The 18134-nt window shown below is 41.9% G+C and overlaps 1 protein-coding gene across 1 annotated transcript in view; it reads right to left on the bottom strand.

Annotated features, from left to right (window-relative positions):
* Positions 1–18134, bottom strand: part of C2CD3 (C2 domain containing 3 centriole elongation regulator) — a 95788-nt gene that overhangs the window by 14987 nt on the left and 62667 nt on the right. Inside the window, exons 31-32 of the mRNA XM_074977827.1 lie at positions 15765–16830; positions 12755–12866 (exon numbers count right to left, since the gene is read on the bottom strand). Coding sequence (XP_074833928.1) covers positions 12755–12866; positions 15765–16830 — 1178 coding nt within the window. The remainder of the gene's footprint in view (positions 1–12754; positions 12867–15764; positions 16831–18134) is intronic.

Genomic DNA, 18134 nt, shown 5'->3' with positions numbered 1-18134 from the left:
TAACTGTACAATGCACAAGCAGTTTGGGGTGTGTGCCCTAGTCTGTAGCAGTCTGTCCTGAGGTTGGTACTCACATTTGGGAGCCAATTCAGACATTCTGCCACATGCATCCAACATTTAACCCAACACATAACTGTTAGGTTTGCAATATCCATGTGTCCTAAAGTGTAAGTCATATCACAAACAGGCCTTTCAGCTGACATGCCATCACCTAGGAGAGATAGCTGCCTCAGCAGAAAAATAGTGTAAGATGCCACAGATCTGTAGTTAGAGATCACAGAAGACTTGTACTCTTGGGTCACATTTAAGACAAGTTACTGATAAATTAAAATTGCCCCAGAGAGCACACAGGCTATGAATGACAGAAGTCATATGTAGGTTGAGCATTTCCCATTGGACTAAGCATCATGGGTGATGAACTTGCCCTTCTGAGAGTATACAGACTAAACTGGGCTTGTAAAACATACCACAGCTATGTGGACTTCAGAGAGAAGAATATAAACTAGTACTGGATAGGGCAAACAACCTTCCATTTAGGTCACACTGTGCTCTTTTTGAGACGCATGAATCTGAACCAATGCAGCTTCTGTAGGGAATGCATTCTGACACAGGTACAGTTTTGATGCAAAGGCTGCTCCTGCTGTTCTCTGATGAAGAAGTTACATTTTTGTGGTGAAACATGGGCAGATCTGATTTAAACTTTAAGAAATTAAGGGCACAGTAAAGATGTTCTGAACTGACATAATACACTGGAAATTTGAATATTAGGTTAAGATGTGTGTTTTAGGTTCTGGAAGCCTCTGGGATGATGAGATATATGGATGAGGTATGTGTTTTTATTGTTAGCTCTGCACAAAAATATTTACTGTATTAAATATGCTATTGCCTCACAAAGGGAAGTACAACACACTGTACCAATGTGGCATTTTTATGATGCATCTCTGACATCAAAAATTCTGAGTCCTCTTTAAAAATAATTTTAACCTTTTGCATAGTTTCCAGAGCATACACTTGTATTCATATCATGTTTACTCCATTCCTGGCCAGAGAAACTATCTGCGCCAGTTTAGTCCATGACTTGAATGTTGGTTGACATCTGCTCTGGTTTCCACTTTCAAGATCTCAGAGCCAATAAAAATCACACATGACCTGTGAATACCTGAGGCATAGCCTTATCAGTGTATTAAGCTTCAAAACATTGAGAAGAGACTCGTGTATAAAAATATCATGCTTTGATTTTCCTCAGATAGAAATGGCCTAATTTGTTAGGACACTGCAGACAAATTCAGGATTGTGTGCCAAGGATAAATGTCAAGGGAAGAGTCCTATGAACATTTTATCCAAACCTTGAGGCTCAGGCTGCTTAAATGTCAGAGTGCTGGATAAGAGAGAGAACTCTCAAAACATGACGTACACTGGGTTCAGTGAGTTTGTCTGGCAGCTGACTTTATTCTTGCATTAACAGAACTGTGAAAACAGTTCTAGCTTGCACAATTACATGTTCAGAGAAGTAACATTACACCTATTTTGGGAGCTTGTGCAGCAGGTGTGTGTGACACATGAGGCTTGGCGTGTGTTATTTCCTCTATATTCAGAATGATTAAAATAATCGATATGGATTTATGAGCAACTCTTTCTTTCTGGACATCCTTTTTTTTTTTTTTCAATCGATAAGGGAAGAATTTCAACCACTCTCTTCAATGACAAGGTTCAATAAGTACCTTGAGCATAGGAAAATAAATCCCTAGTTGTACAGAAGTGGGGGCAGAAAGTGGTAATTGGTATGGGGGCAGTAAACTAGGAATGAATCACAAAAGGCAAGGAAGACTGATTGGACTACTGCTAAGGAGTTCCAATTTCTTAAGGAAAGAAATCTAATATCTCGAGGGTCTAACAAGAGATACGAAAGGCTGTGTCATGATATATGGGAGCTATTTCTAATTTGCTTTGAAGGTAAATTGTATTAAGGCAGGTCTACACTATGGGGAAGGTCAAATTAAGGTAAGCAATTTCAGCCATGTCAATTACATAGCTGAAGTTGACGTACCTTAATTTGGGCTTCCTGTCTCCACTAAAGTGCATTCCCATTAGGCATGCTAAATCGAACTCTGGAAGATCAACTGCAGCAGGTCGATTTTCCCTGTAGCATAGATATACCCTCAGAATACATATGGAAAAGGTCTACCCTGGGTAGAATGCTGCTTTTAGTATAAATTACCTAACATGTTGGGACATTCTTGGACAGAAGAACAACAATATCTTGATAGTTTAGAAACAAAACTTATTTAACTTTCTGCTTTTAAAATATGTTTTCAATAAAGCATCATACTGATGTGCTGATTAGTTAACAATGAAAGGTAGAGAACTTCAGATTGAATGTCCAAGCTCAGTTCCAGTTCCGGAGTCACGCTACGTTTTATTCTATCATGATAGCATCAAAAAGGCCCCCAATATGTTTGGGTGCTGTCCAACCATAAAGGAATGCATGATTCCCACCTGGAAGAGTTTACAATCTAAAAACACAAGATAGAGCAAATGAATGCAAGAAATAAAAGGAGGGAAGGGATATGAAGCAAAACGTTTGTGTGGTTATGTACAGTGGATATGTGCACAACTTAATGACTCATTAATTTAAAAAGTAATTAAATGTTTAAAGTAAATAAACATTAAGCAAGACTGGCTGTCGCCACACTTGCAGTCATAGGAGAAATGGCCTTGAGAAAGCATTTGAGAGAAAGCCTATGACCAAGGGCGAAAATAATTTAAAAATCTTCTCACTATGGGGGCTTGGCTCCAGAGGCCATGGGTAGAAAGGGAAGGCCTAGGAGGCTACCCTCCCACACCAGCTCTTCAGAGATGTGTGCTGTGAGCCGCACATGGCTTCATCTGTTCCTGTGACAGTCAGGATCCCACAGGGCCATTTTAAATTACCAGGCCCTAAGGTAAATGCCCATTTCGGCCCCTCCCCACCCCGCTAATAGAATCTGGTAGTGCTGTCATGCCAGAACTTTAACATTGCTATCCCTTCCCCTCCTCCAAGTTGGGGGTGGGAGAGAGAGCGCTTTAACACTGGCTGTGTATGGTCTCATACTAGCAGCCACTTCTTACTCGTGCACTGTACTGGCCCGTTGTCACATACTATGTTGCAACAGAGTGGAAGAAGGCTGAAACCTGAGCTGCAATCTCCACTCGGTAAAGATCAACATCCTGTCCTGGGCTGAACTCTTCCTAAAGTGCCTTTGCCTCCTTCCATGTCGACAGTCATGCCCCCTTACTTGCTCCTCTACGCCCCCGAATCATCCTCTTTATGGCAGGAAGACAGAAAGCAGAGATCATGAGGGGGGCTTCATCAGGGAAACATGAGAAGGCAGAGGTACTTAAGGCGCTGTGTAAAGATGTCTATCAGATGCTCATGGGAGAGAAAGGGGTGTTGATAGTTAGTAGAGAGCTGCAGCTGCAGCTCAGATTTGAAGTTTGCTGAAGATGCAAATAGCCTAAAACATACCCAGAGTTCAAAACTGTCATTCCAAATACTAAGAGAGTAGCCGTAGGTTTACCTTTATATGATTCAACCCACATTTGGGGGGGAGGGGGAGTATTAATTCACTCTGTAAATCACGCCACATACTGTAAAAGTACATGCTATTACCAAAGTATCACTTTCTGAACTATATCCTGATTCCAAATTCCTAGAGGGCCAGTCACTCTTCAGATTGCGTTATTGTTTTTACTCACACTGTTCAGAGATTCTGCACTTGCACTGTAACTCCTCTACTGTTAACTGCAAGGACCTTCACATTTCAAGGCTCAGATTTACTCCCACTATAGTAAAAACAGCAAAGCTTTGGAAAATTCACAGCGAAAAGGACTGCCTCAGAACTTTGGAAGTCTGGAAAATACTACTAAGCTAGTAATTTAATTCTCTGAGAAAATTATCTGTTCTCCTCATTACTTCAACCAATATTCTATGGTATAAAACCGGTATTCTCCCTTGTTACAGAAGCTAGTTTTGCCACAGGTTGATACACCCTATAGTAATCTACTATGTATTTGAGACAGTCTGTGAATCTGTCTGTCCACCTGTTGAAGAACTCCTGCGAAACAGTAAGAGCCAGGATCACCACATTCCGTATACAGCTTAGTCTTAACATAACTTAAAGCAATTTAAGTGTTTGTTTGTGCAAAAAAACAGGATGTGCCCTGAATGGGACTGTGTCTTATAAAACCATTGAGAAAAGGAGACCATCCCCAGACAGGTGAAGGAGATTGGCTGGGGGCCATCCCACATCTGGGGCTAATTTAGTACAAACGTGCTAATATTTGAGGACTCGTAGCATCTGATGACAGAAATGCTCCTTTGATATGTATGTGTATTATGATGATCAGGAATGAGTTACTCCGGAGATTAAAAGAACAGAGCTTAGCTGAATACTACCAGCTTGCATTCACGTAATTCATTAATTACAGAAATGGAAAGTCAAATTAAGGCATACCCTGACTGCTAAAAGATTCTGAAAGCTTCAGAAGAGGCACATTTACTTCAGGGGAAACAATGTTTATAACATTGGCAAAGAGAATTTTACTCCTAAAAACAAACCGCAATGTGGCTAACACAAAGAAAGCAAAATTCAGAAAAAATAAGCTGTAATCAGCAAATGTAGGTCTAGTGACAAGCTTGTAAACATGTTTGCTAATTTCAGGTAGCTCATTACTTCAGGGCCATTAGATTCTGCCTGTTTTTGTTCAGTTTATCTAAGCAAAATGTTCCTTGTTACATAAATGTTCTGGACAGGATTTGTTTCCATAGGTCAAAGGGAGGGGGAGTGAACTCATCTCTTCTATGGGGAGTGGTGGCAAACAGCTCAGCTTGTTGCAGTAAGAAGATCTGTACCAGTGAAACTAACCTTGATTTCCTGTGTTCATTGTGAGATGGAAACAGTATTTAGTTCCCATAAAAACTGACACCCTTAAACTTTCTGAAAGTTATAATGCCCCATTCCCTCATAAAGCAGAACATTGAAAGAAACTATGGTTTTGTACACAGAATTTTTAAAACATAAGAAAAGCACCCAACAAAAACTTATTGTATGATTTATGAATAAGAACGGTCATACTGGGTCAGACCAAAGATCCATTCAGCCCAGTAGGCTGTCTGTTGACAGTGGCCAGTGCCAGGTGCCCCAGAGCAGGTGGACCAAAGACAATGATCAAGCGATTTGTCTCCTGCCATCCATCTCCAGCCTCTGACAATCAGAGGCCAGGGACACTATTCCTACCCTTGGCTAATAGCCTTTTATGGACCTAACCTCCATGAATTTATCTAGCTCTTTCTTAAATTCTGTTACAGTCCTAGCCTTCACAGTCTCCTCTGGCAAGGAGTTCCACAGGTTAACTATGTGCTGAGTGAAGAAGAACTTTCTTTTATTAGTTTTAAACCTGCCACCCATTAATTTCATTTGGTGTCCTCTAGTTCTTGCATTATAGGCACAAATAAGTAACTTCTCCTTATTCACCCTCTCCACACCTGTCAAATTTTATATACCTTCATCACATCCCCCCTCAGTCTCCTCTTTTCTAAACTGAAAAGTCCCAATCTTTTTAGCCTTTCCTCATAAGGGACCTGTTCCAAGCCCCTAATCATTTTAGTTGCTCTGTTCTGAACTTTTTCCAGTGCCAGGATATTTTTTTTTTAGGTGAGGAGACCACATCTGTACATAAGAACATAAGAATGGCCATACTGGGTCAGACCAAAGGTTCATCCAGCCCAGCATCCCATCTGCCGACGGTGGCCAATGCCAGGTGCCCCAGAGAAGGAGAACAGAAGACAATGATCAAGTGATTTATCTCCTGCCATCCATCTCTTGCCCTTGTTCTGAAGGCTAGGGGCACCATACTTTATCCCTGGCTAATAGCCATTTATGGACCTAACCTGCAAAAATTTATCAAGCTCTTTTTTAAACCCTAATAGAGTCCTGGCCTTCACAGCCTCCTCGGGCAAGGAGTTCCACAGGTTGACTGTGCGCTGTGTGAAGAAAAATTTCCTTTTATTAGTTTTGAACCTACTACCCATCAATTTCATTTGGTGTCCCCTAGTTCTTGTATTATGGGAAAAGGTAAATAATTTTTCTATATTCACTTTCTCCACACCATTCATGATTTTATATACCTCTATCATATCGCCCCTCAATCGCCTCTTTTCCAAACTGAAAAGTCCCAGTCTCTCTAGCCTCTCCCCATATGGGACCCGTTCCAAGCCCCTAATCATCTTAGTCGCCCTTTTCTGAACCTTTTCTAATGCCAATATATCTTTTTTGAGGTGAGGAGACCACATCTGCATGCAGTACTCAAGATGTGGGCGTACCATAGTTTTATATAGGGGAAGTATGATATCTTTTGTCTTATTATCGATCCCTTTTTTAATAATTCCTAACATCCTATTTGCCTTACTAACTGCCCCTGCACACTGCGTGGATGTCTTCAGAGAACTATCCACTATAACTCCAAGATCCCTTTCCTGATCTGTCGTAGCTAAATTTGACCCCATCATGTAGTACGTGTAATTTGGGTTATTTTTTCCAACATGCATTACCTTACACTTACCCACATTAAATTTCATTTGCCATTTTGCTGCCCAATCACTCAGTTTGCTGAGATCTTTTTGTAGTTCTTCACAATCCCTTTTGGTTTTGACTGTCCTGAACAACTTGGTGTCATCTGCAAACTTTGCCACCTCACTGCTTACCTCATTTTCTAGATCATTGATGAACAAGTTGAACAGGATCGGTCCCAGGACTGACCCCTGGGGAACACCACTAGTTACCCTCCTCCATTGTGAAAATTTACCATTTATTCCAACCCTTTGTTTTCTGTCTTTTAACCAATTCCCGATCCATGAAAGGATCTTTCCTCCTATCCCATGACCACCTAATTTACATAAAAGCCTTTGGTGTGGGACCGTGTCAAAGGCTTTCTGGAAATCTAGGTATATTATGTCCACTGGGTGCCCCTTGTCCGCATGTTTATTAACCCCTTCAAAGAATTCTAATAGATTAGTTAGACACGACTTCCCCCTGCAGAAACCATGCTGACTTTTGCCCAACAATTCGTGCTCTTCTACGTGCCTTGCAATTTTATTCTTTACTAGTGTTTCTACTAATTTGCCTGGTACTGATGTTAAACTTATCGGTCTATAATTGCCAGGGTCTCCTCTAGAGCCTTTTTTAAATATTGGTGTTATATTGGCCGTCTTCCAGTCATTTGGTACCAAAGTGGATTTAAAGGATAGGTTACAAACCACTGTTAATAACTCTGCAATTTCACATTTGAGTTCTTTCAGAACCCTTGGGTGAATGCCGTCTGGTCCTGGAGACTTGTTACTATTCAGCTTATCAATTAACTCCAAAACCTCCTCTAATGTCACTTCAATCTGAGTGAGTTCCTCAGATTTGTCACCTAAAAAGGCTGGCTCAGATTTAGGAACCTCTGTAACATCCTCAGCCGTGAAGACTGAAGCAAAGAAATCATTTAATCGCTCCGCAATGGCACTGTCTTCCTTGATCGCTCCTTTTATATCTTTATCATCCAAGGGCCCCACTGCTTTTTTAGCAGGCTTCCTGCTTCTAATGTATTTAAAAAACATTTTACTATCGTTTTTTGAATTTTTGGCTAGCTGTTCCTCAAAATCTTTTTTGGCTTTTCTTACTACATTATGACACTTAATTTGGGAGCGTTTATGTTCTTTTCTATTTTCCTCCTAGGATTTGACTTCCACTTTTTAAAAGCTGCCCTTTTCTCTCTCACTGCCTTTTTAACATGGCTGTTTAGCCATGGTGGTTCTTTGTTAGGTCTCTTACTGTGTTTTTTTATTTGGGGTATACATTTAAGTTGGGCCTCTAGTATGGTGTCTTTAAACAGTTTCCATGCAGCTTCCAGGGATTTTAGTTTAATTACTCTACCTTTTAGTTTCTGTTTAACTAGCTTCCTCATTTTAGTGTAATCCCCCTTTTTGAAATTAAATGCCAGAGTGTTTGACCGCTGCGGTGTTCTTCCCAACACAGGAATATTAAAAGTTATTATATTGTGGTCACTATTTCCAAGCGGTCCAGTAACAGTTACCTCTTGGACCAGATCCTGCGTTCCAGTTAAGACTAGATCGAGAATTGACTCTCCCCTTGTGGGTTCCTGTACTAGCTGCTCCAAGAAGCAGTCATTTAAGGCATCAAGAAATTTAATCTCTGAATCCCGTCCTGAGGTGACATGCACCCAATCAATATGGGGATAATTGAAATCTCCTATTATTACTGTGTTTTTTATTTTGATAGCCTCTCTAACCTCCCTTAACATTTCAGCATCACTATCACTGTCCTGGTTAGGTGGTCGGTAATATATTCCTAATGCCATATTCATATTAGAGGAATGAATTGTTATCCATAATGATTCTATGGAACATTTTGATTCCTTTAGGATTTTTACTTCACTTGATTCTATATTATCCTTCACATATAGTACCACTCCGCCACCCGCACGACCTGTTCTGTCTTTCCGATATAATTTATATCCCGGTATGATAGTGTACACAGTATTCAAGATGTGGGCGTACCATAGATTTATAAAGGGGCAGTAAGATACTCCTTGTTTTATTTTCTATCCATTTTTTAATAATACCTAACATCCTATTTGCCTTTTTGACAGCCTCTGCACACTGTGTGGATGTTTTCAAGGAACTATCCATGATAACTCCAAGATCTCTTTCCCGATTAGTTATAGCTAAATTAGCCCCCACCATATTGTAAGTATAGTTGGGGTTATTTTTTCCAACACGCATTACTTTACACTTGTCCACATTAAATTTCATTTGCCATTTTGTTACCCAATCACTCAGTTTGATGAGATCTTTTTGAAGTTCTTCAGAGTCTGCCTTTGTCTTGACTATCTTGAACAGTTCAGTGTCATCTGCAAACTTTGCCACCTCACTGCTCACCCCCTTCTCCAGATCATTTATGAATAAATTGAACAGGATTGGTCCTAGGACTGACCCTTGGGGGACACCACTAGTTACCCCTCTCCATTTGGAAAATCCACCATTTATGCCCACTCTCTGTTTCCTGTCTTTTAACCAGTTCTCAATCCATGAAAGGACCTTCCCACTTATCCCACAACAACTTAATTTACATAAGAGCCTTCTGGAAATCTAAGTATACTATATCCACTGGATCTCCCCCATCTGCATGTTTAACCCCTTCAAAGAACTCTAACAAATTAGTAAGACATGATTTCCCTCTGCAGAAAACCACATTGACTTTTGCCCATCAAATTATGTTCTTCTACATGCCTGACAATTTTATTCTTTACTATTGTTTCAACTAATTTGCCCAGAACTGATGTTAAAAACTTACCTGTCTGTAATTGCCAGGGTCACCTCTGGAGCCCTTTTTAAATATTGGTATCACATTAGCTATCTTCCAGTCATCAGGTACGGAAGCTGATCCAAAGGACAGGTTACAAACTAGTGTTAACAGTTCTGCAATTTCCCATTTGAGTTCTTTCAGAACCCTTGAACGAATGCCACCCGGTCCTGGTGAGTTGTTAACATTAAGTTTACCTATTTGTTCCAAAACCTCCTCTAACGACACTTCAGTCTGGGACAGTTCCTCAGTTTAATTTCCCACAAAAAACGGTGCAGGTTTGTGAATCTCCCCAGCATCCTCAGTCGAGAAGACTGAAGCAAAGAAATCATTTAGTCTCTCCACAATGGCTTTATCATCCTTGATTGCTCCTTTTGTATTTGTATTGTCTAGGGGACCCACTGGTTTATTTTAGCAGGCTTCCTGGTTCTAATGTATTTAAAAACATTTTGTTATTACTTTTTGAGCTTTTGGCTAGCTGTTCCTTAAAATTTTTGGCTTTCCTTATTATAGTTTTACACTTAATTTGCTAGTATTTATGTTCCTTTCTATTTAACTCATTAGGATTTGCCTTCCACATTTGAAAGATGACTTTTTATTCCTCACTGCTTGTTTTACATGGGTGTTAACCCATGGTGGCTCTTTTTTCAGTCTCAGTATGTTTTTTAATTTGGGGGTATACATTTAAGTTGGGCCTTTATTATAGTGTCTTTGAGAAGCTTCCATGCAGCTTGCAGGGTTTTTGTTCTAGTCACTCTGGCTTTTAATTTCTGTTTAACTAACCTCCTCATTTTTATATAATTCCCCCTTTTGAAATGAAATGCTGGAGTGTAGGACTGCTAAGGTGTTCCTCCCACCACAGGAATATTAAATGTTATTACATTATGATCACTGTTCCCAAGTGGTCCTGTAATAGTGACCTTATGACCAGATCCTGTGCTCCACTCAGTATTAAATCGAGAATTGCCCCTCCCCTTGTGGGTTCCCACACCAGCTACTCCAAGAAGCAGTCATTAACGGCATTGAGAAATCTTATTTCTGCATCTCGTCCTGGTGTGACGTGTACCCAGTCAATATGTGGATAACCGAAATCCCCTATTACTATTGAGTGTTTTATTTTGGTAGCCTCTCTAATCTCCCTTAGCATTTCAACATCACTATCATTGTCCAGATCAGGCAGTCAATAATATATCCCTACTGCTATATTCTTAGTAGAGCTTGGAATTAATATCCATAGTGATTCTAGGGAACATTTTGATTCATTTAAAATTCTTATTTCATTTGATTCTATGTTATCCTTCACATACAATGTCCCTCCGCCACCCACATGGCCCATTCTATCCTTCCGATATATTTTATATCTTGGTATGATCATGTCCCATACATTGCCTTCATTCCACCAGGTTTCTGTGATGCCTATTATGTCAATTTCTTCCTTTAATACAAGGTACTCTAGTTCACCCATCTTATTAGTCAGACTTCTAGCATTTGTGTAGACGCATTTTGAAAAGATTTGCCTCTGCTTATTTGTCTTCCCATCCCAGGTGTATTAGTTTCTTTTATACGGTATTGTTTGTCTGATCTAGCCCATTGTTTGATATCTCCCCTCCTCTCTTTTTTACTAAAGCCTAGAGTATCTCTATCAATGGATTCTCCTCTAAGAGGAGTTTCTGTCTGATCCATGTGCTCCTCTGCACCAATCGGCTTCCCCCATCTCTTAGTTTAAACACTGCTCTATGACCTTTTTAATGTTTAGTGCCAGCAGTCTGGATCCCCTTTGATTTAGGTGGAGCCCATCCTTCCTGCATAGGCTCCCCCTCTCCCGAAAGCATCTCAAGTTCCTAACAAATCTAAACTTCTCCTCCCTACACCATTATCTCATCCATGCATTGAGGCTCTGAAGTTCTGCTTGCCTACCTGGCCCTGTGTGTGGAACAGGAAGCATTTCTGAGAATGTCACCTTAGGAGGTCCTGGATTTCAGTCTCTTTCCTAGCAACCTAAATTTGGCCTCCAGGATGTCTCTCCTACCCTCGCCTGTGTAGTTGGTACCAACATGAACCATGACCACTGGCTCCTCCCCAGCACTACACATTAATCTATCTAGATGCCTTGAGAGATCTGCAACCTTCGCACCAGGCAGGCAAGTCACCATACGGTCCTCCCAGTCATCGCAAACCCAGCTATCTATGTTTCTAACAATCAAATCACCCACTACTAACACCTGCCTTTTCCTAAAAACTGGCGTTCCCTCCCCCAGAGAGGTATCCTCAGTATGACAGGATACCGTAATATCCTTTGGAAGGACGGTCCCAACTATGAGATGGTTTTCCTGAGCTTCCAATGGCTGCTGTCTTCCCCTGAGCCCTTCATCCTCCTTAAGAGCACTGGGGCTCTCAGACTGGAAGTGGGACAGGACTACAGTGTCCTGGAAAGCCTCATCCACTTATCTCTCTGCCTCCCTGAGCTCCTCTAATTCAGCCACCCTGGCCTCCAAAGCCCAAATTTGGTCTCTGAGGGTCAGGAGCTCCTTGCAACGAGTGCCCACATATGCCACCCGCCCACAGGGCAGGTAGTCATACACGTTACACTCTGTGCAATAAACAGGATAGCCCCCACTCTGCTGCTGGGCTTCTGCCTGCATTTTCGCTATTGAATAATCTGAATATAAATGGGGTTTTTATTTAAAGGCTTGGGATATATGTTGTATGTCAGAAGGAAATGACATCCTCTAACCTCCCCGTTCTAAACTGCTCCTCAAAGCTCCCTCCACATATGAGTATGTCGGAGATTCAACTGCTCCCTCCATCTTGGTTGAAGAATGACCATCTGACACTTATAGATTAGACCAGATCTCTGCTGTAAACACATTTGCTGAGCCAAGAGCCCCTTGACCTAAGAGGGGTGACTGTGTTAACAGTTGTAATTACAGGTAAAATTTTGAGAGCTGGGTGTTTAAAGATAGGCACCTAAATAGGAATGGCCTGATTTTCAAAAGTGCTCAGCCCCCGCAGATCTTACAGACTTCAATTGAATCATTTCTAGTTTGCCTCAATGTGACAAGAATATGCTCCAATGACTATAAATAGGCAAATACGTGGTTATCATACATGCAGGAATACAAAAGCCAAGACAGCCCTGAAAACTGGAAACTGGTTTCACTGAAAGAGGGAATGTTTATTGTGAGCAATAGGCTCACACCTACTCTATTTGAAAACTGGTATGGCATTTTTTAACGTAAAACCTGAAAGCCAGAGAACAGCAGAAGAAATTTCCATTTAACAGTTTGTCTGAGAGGATGGTTATGTTTTATATAGGACTGTAAAAATTTTAAGAAGTTCACAATACTTACTTTATTAGCTGTGGCAGATGGGCAACAAGAAGAAGAAATATTGAGCATTCTCATGGAGACTTCCAAATGTTGGGGTGGAAGAAAGAAGTTAGGAACAACAATAGGATCTGGTCTGAACAGAGCTGTTAAGTAATAACACCTTGCAGTGCACACAATTATAGAAAACTCTGTAATTATGCACTTGGACTCCCATGAAAGCTCTTCTTACCGGATCCATGATTTTCTAAATAATCCTATTTATTTTTAATCTTTGAACATTGCATCAAATCACTCAGATCTGCTGCATAGCTCCAGAGGATACAGAAAATGATATTGATATGGCACTCTTGTACAGACATACCCAGAAAAATCCAACATGATTTACAAAAAGTGATATGTGAAATACAGGTATCACTTGGACCCAGACTGAAACGCGACAACTCTTAAATTAGTGAAAAAACACAGAAAGCTCTTTTAGAGTAAAGGAAACACGGAAGCTGCAATAGCACACATCATCATTACGCAGTTGTTTTGTTGAGAAGAAGTGAAAAATAGCTTTCAGTTCAAGCAGTAAAGATAAACCCAAGTTGGCTGGATGTAATTAGGCCGACTGATATGTGATCAAGACACCAAGGTTAATGTGCCTAATCCTTGCACAAGTTGTCACGGGAACTAATACCCAAGAACCCTGTTATATATCACCTCAGTGACAGCAAAACAATGATACATACCAAATCCCCATTTCCTACAACTCCTTGGATTCCTTAGAGGTCTACCATTCAAGTAACATACAGTCCAAATGGTGAAGTCTCTCAGGATCATAACACAAAGTGATACTGGCTGCAATTAAACTAAATTTGAAAGGCGTTATAATTTTGACACTTCCAAACATAAATTAAAGCTAAAACTGAGCCTTTAATCCATTGTGCCTCAGTATTACAGCACATGGGCTGTGGCCACATTAGCAAGTAATTTCAAAAGCTATTTCGAAATGAGGGGCGATTTTGAAATGCGCAGCAGAGCGACTATACACCAATTGCTCATTTTGAAATCAACATAGGAATAAAAAGGTGGTAATTTCGAAAGCGCTGTTTCACTCCCACCTTGGGAACAATGCCCCACTTCAACGTTGATTTAGAAGTGAAACGTGTCGCCACGCCCCTGGATGCCATTTAGAAATCACAAGTCCTTCACAGAGCTGGCCCCTCACTGGAGCACAAAGATGCCCTGGCCAGCACCCAGTGCTGCATGGCTGTCAGCTGTGGCTGCCTTAAAGCTGCACGGCCACAGAAACCCTGTGCAGGAAGCTGAGAGTGTGCTGAAAGCCACAGAAGCACGTGCTCCCTGCAGAACACTCTCCAGCACCCCAGAATGGCAGACATGCAGACGGTCGGAGCCAAGGCCAGCAGGAAGGACCTCAAGCAGCCCCCAAAGAGGAGGAGTGCCCTGTGGTTGGAGGCTGAGGACCTGCTATACGTCTGGGAGTATGAGAATGTCCTGCTGAGGATGGAGGCAGAACGCAGCCACCTTCACCTGGCTGGCTGAGACCCTGGCTGCAAGGAGCCACCCCTCCCAGATGCGATTGAAAGTCAAGGATGGCGCCGGGGTATGTGAAGGTGAGAGATTCAGCCAAGCGATCGGGGGCAGTGCCTGCCCCCTGCCCCTACTATGACAACTTGCACCAGTTCCTCAGCCCCACGATGTCCAGACCACCAGAAAAGACCCCTGACACGTCCGAGCCAGAGGGCAGGGCAAGAAGCCAGAGCCGGCACTCTGCGCAGCAGAACTGATGCCATGCCTGGAGCTGCTGGCCTACAAGGGGGACAGTGACGGTGAGGACAGGGGCAAGGATATATTGCTGCGCCATCAGAGGGCATGAGCTGAGCCACCTCCACCTGGGCCTTCCCCGAATCCACCAAGGCACCCTCAAGTAGGACTGGGTCTGGGGCACCACTGCTGTCAGGACAGACCCAGGCACACCGCCAGTGGCCGGGGTCCTGGGGACAACCGTGGTTGACATCAGGGAAGGGGTCTCTGCATGGGCCCATGCACAGTGCTGTAGGTCCATGCCAGGCTGTGGTGCTGGGGCTGAGCACGGCTCTGCCGCTGCTGAGCTGGAGGTTGCGTGCTACAAGCAGCCTGAGCCTTCAGCAAGTGCAAGGTGTGTGCATGGCCACTTAAGAGAGCGGCCGGCCCATGCTCCAGAAAGGGCTTGCCAACCATTTGGCCCTTCCATCACCATTTTGTGCCCTGTTATTTTGAAAGGAAGCTCTGGGGTGTGTAGCTGATCCCTTTCGAAAGGATGGGGGGGGAGGTGTGTGTCTCTTCGATGGTGCGGATCACAATGTCGATCAGCGTTTTGTGTGTAGCTGCTTCATTTCAAAACAACTCACTTCACTGTGATGGATCGGGATTACCCCTTTCGACATCACTTGCTAGTGTGGCCACAGCCATGTTGTTTGTAAGATGACCCTTACTTATGAGACTATTATTCAAACTATGCACAACAGAATTGCTCATGACATAACTTTCCCATTAAAGAAAACTGCACCTACAGTTTGCTTCATGTATTGTTTGGGAAGATACTGTCAGGAGCAGGAGTCAGGGCAGGTGGGGGTGACCTCGTTCATTTATTTATTGTCAACTGTAATTGAAATTAAGGAAACAACTCCTGTTAACTAACACACTAATATGCTTACAAAGTGACGGATCAGCATGGGATCTCAGCGTTCATTCCTGTATCAGTTTCGATCCAGCATTAACATTCATATTAGCCAGAGGGAAAAAAGGAACAGTTTAAACAAACAGCATTTTGGCAGACAACGGCTGAAACAAGAGCTTGAAAGTGCATACCTTAAAACTGGTAAAACACAGATGTTGCTAGGTTGAATACTTGCCTGTTAAGTTTTACTCCTTTAGGAAATTAAATATAACCCCATTGCAGAGGTGATCACCAATTATGTTCTCAGGGAGTCACACAATATTTCTTAACATGCAAATTGTATTTGATGAAAAAGACAAAAAAGGATACAACACAATACTAGATTTCGCAGACTTTTCTGACTCTTCAGGCACGTCTTCGTGGCTCTCATCAGAGCAGCTTCTACTATATTTTGCAGACTCTGATTGTGCAGATGAACTTTGAATCTGTATCCCTTCCTCAGACTCACTTCCTTCCTCACCTTGATAGTCTGCGTCTAAATCCTCACGACTTTTTTCCTCTCTTTCTATAGCGACGGTCTTGGCCACAACAAAGTCTCCACTGCCTGGTAAATCATATGGCTCTCCAGATGGTGTGTGAAACTCTCTGTCTTGTTCTGCTTCCCGGGCTTTATATGCTCCATTCTGATTGACATTCTCTTTTTCTAATGACCCAAAATCTGACTCATGCAATTTGGAGAAATGTGTAGGCTGAAACAGCTTTGAATCAGTTGCTCCAGCACTACTATTTGGACCTTCGAGGCCCTTTCTTACTGAACAGGCAGCATGCTCTTCAATATATGGACTGGCACAAGATGTAACGCTGCTGGGCATACTTGGGTGATTGTCCTCTAGTATACTGGACAAAGAGCTACTTTTTACACTCTCTCCTTTTGGTAAGCATTCAGGAGCCTCTGGGTATCGGTCCTCATTTCTCAGGTCTACTGGCTCTCTGTCTGGGCTATGCTCCCCTTCAGACACAATGCTGGACCAGGGACTGGTTTTGTCTGTTACAGTAGTTATTTCATTCAAAGTCCTTGGTTCTATGATGTCCTCTTCATATTCTTCATCACTGTTGGACCGGATGGCATGTGCATCCTCTTCTGTTTGTATGTGGTCCAGTGACAAAGGAGGCTCATTTTCAGTCACTTCTTGGTTTAGAAATTCATATAGCATACCTCTCCTGAATGCAGACATTCCAAGGGAGAATGAACGTAGCGTGTCTATATGGGCACTTGGTGAGTCCATTCTTGGTTGGTCTTGGTGCATCTCAGTTCTCACTGCTCCCTCCTTTTTATCTGATACAACATGTAGGGCATGTTTAGTGCCTGAAGATCTGCTATTGTCTTGATGCACATCTGAAGACTCCTTGGTATTTTTTGTTATGGTCTGCAAATCTGATTCACAGTAAACAGCATCAGTACATACAGGAGATGACAGCTTCTACTCTAATCTCTTAGCTTGAGTGCAGCTATAGCCGTAATACTTGTGAATAACCATACATACAATAAATAATTATAGCTAAATATGTAAAGTTTGGTCAAATACAAATTGGGACAATGGGAAGGGGATAGTGTGTGAGAACAATTCACAAATTTCAGAAGGGCACGAACACTGAGAAGGGTAAGAACTTTGTGTAGGGTGGTATAGGGCAGAATAACAAAAATAACAGAACAACAAAAAGCACCGTAGTGAAATTGAGGAAAAGCTGACTCTGAGGAAAAATTTCTTCACTTTTTCACTCACTGACTTTTTTGTGGAAACAGACTATCACGGCTGTCCCTCTGATACTTAGCAACAAGGGAGAATCCTGCAATGGCCAGAAACAGGGGATGGGCACTAGATAGCCTTGTTACCTTTCCTACCACCATCTCTGACAATGCTATGGAACAGGGCTTGAGTTGCATATTTCTATTTTTATATTAAAAATCAAATGAAAACCCACTTAGACAATTGCCAATTAAATATTTATACCAACTGAAAGGCATAAGACAATAGTGATTTGTTATAGTGCAAAACTTAGAAAAGAAATATATTTCAATAATTTAAAAGAAACGGGAGAGTTGAAATATAAATAGCCTCCTGTGATACAGCCATGTCAGCCATTTACGAATTTATTTTAAGAATAAGAAACTCTATTTTTAGTTTCTAGTTAAATATCCTATGTACCACATTTCATCAAAATCTTTCAGGAATCAGGAAACGACTACTGAGTGAACTCACCACTGGGGTAAATGTCAAATTAGCACTTTTGGAGACACTCAGCGGTATTAAAATAAAAGATTTTAAAAGGATGGACAGTGGGTAGAAGCACTGGGGAAGGGTAAGAGAGTTTAAGATATGTGGAGGCAAGGGGACAATAGACGCAAAGAAAAACATGCACTGAGGAGAGCTGGAGGATGATGGCAAAGCCTAGAGAACAGGAGTAAATGATGTCAAGATCAAGATGATATACAGTATACCAGAAGGAATGGCCCTGTCACATGGGAGATGGTTGCACAGTACCAACCCTGGAGGGTACACAGAAGAAGATACTGCAGAAAACCTGCTTTATACTGAGGACAGTCTCTCTTCTACCCACTGCTTTATTTATAAAAAGCCACCACTGACACTTGGGTTTCCCTAGCAACCTTCCCAGTCACAATGTACTGGAGCTGGATCAGTATGGACTCAGATGGAAAGGTTAATATTAAATTAACCG

Source organism: Carettochelys insculpta, chromosome 1, assembly GCF_033958435.1.
Source record: "Carettochelys insculpta isolate YL-2023 chromosome 1, ASM3395843v1, whole genome shotgun sequence".
In the NCBI taxonomy this organism is placed as follows: domain Eukaryota; kingdom Metazoa; phylum Chordata; order Testudines; family Carettochelyidae; genus Carettochelys; species Carettochelys insculpta.
Note: the sequence above shows the minus strand (reverse complement) of the source record. Positions and strands in the feature narration are given on the sequence as shown.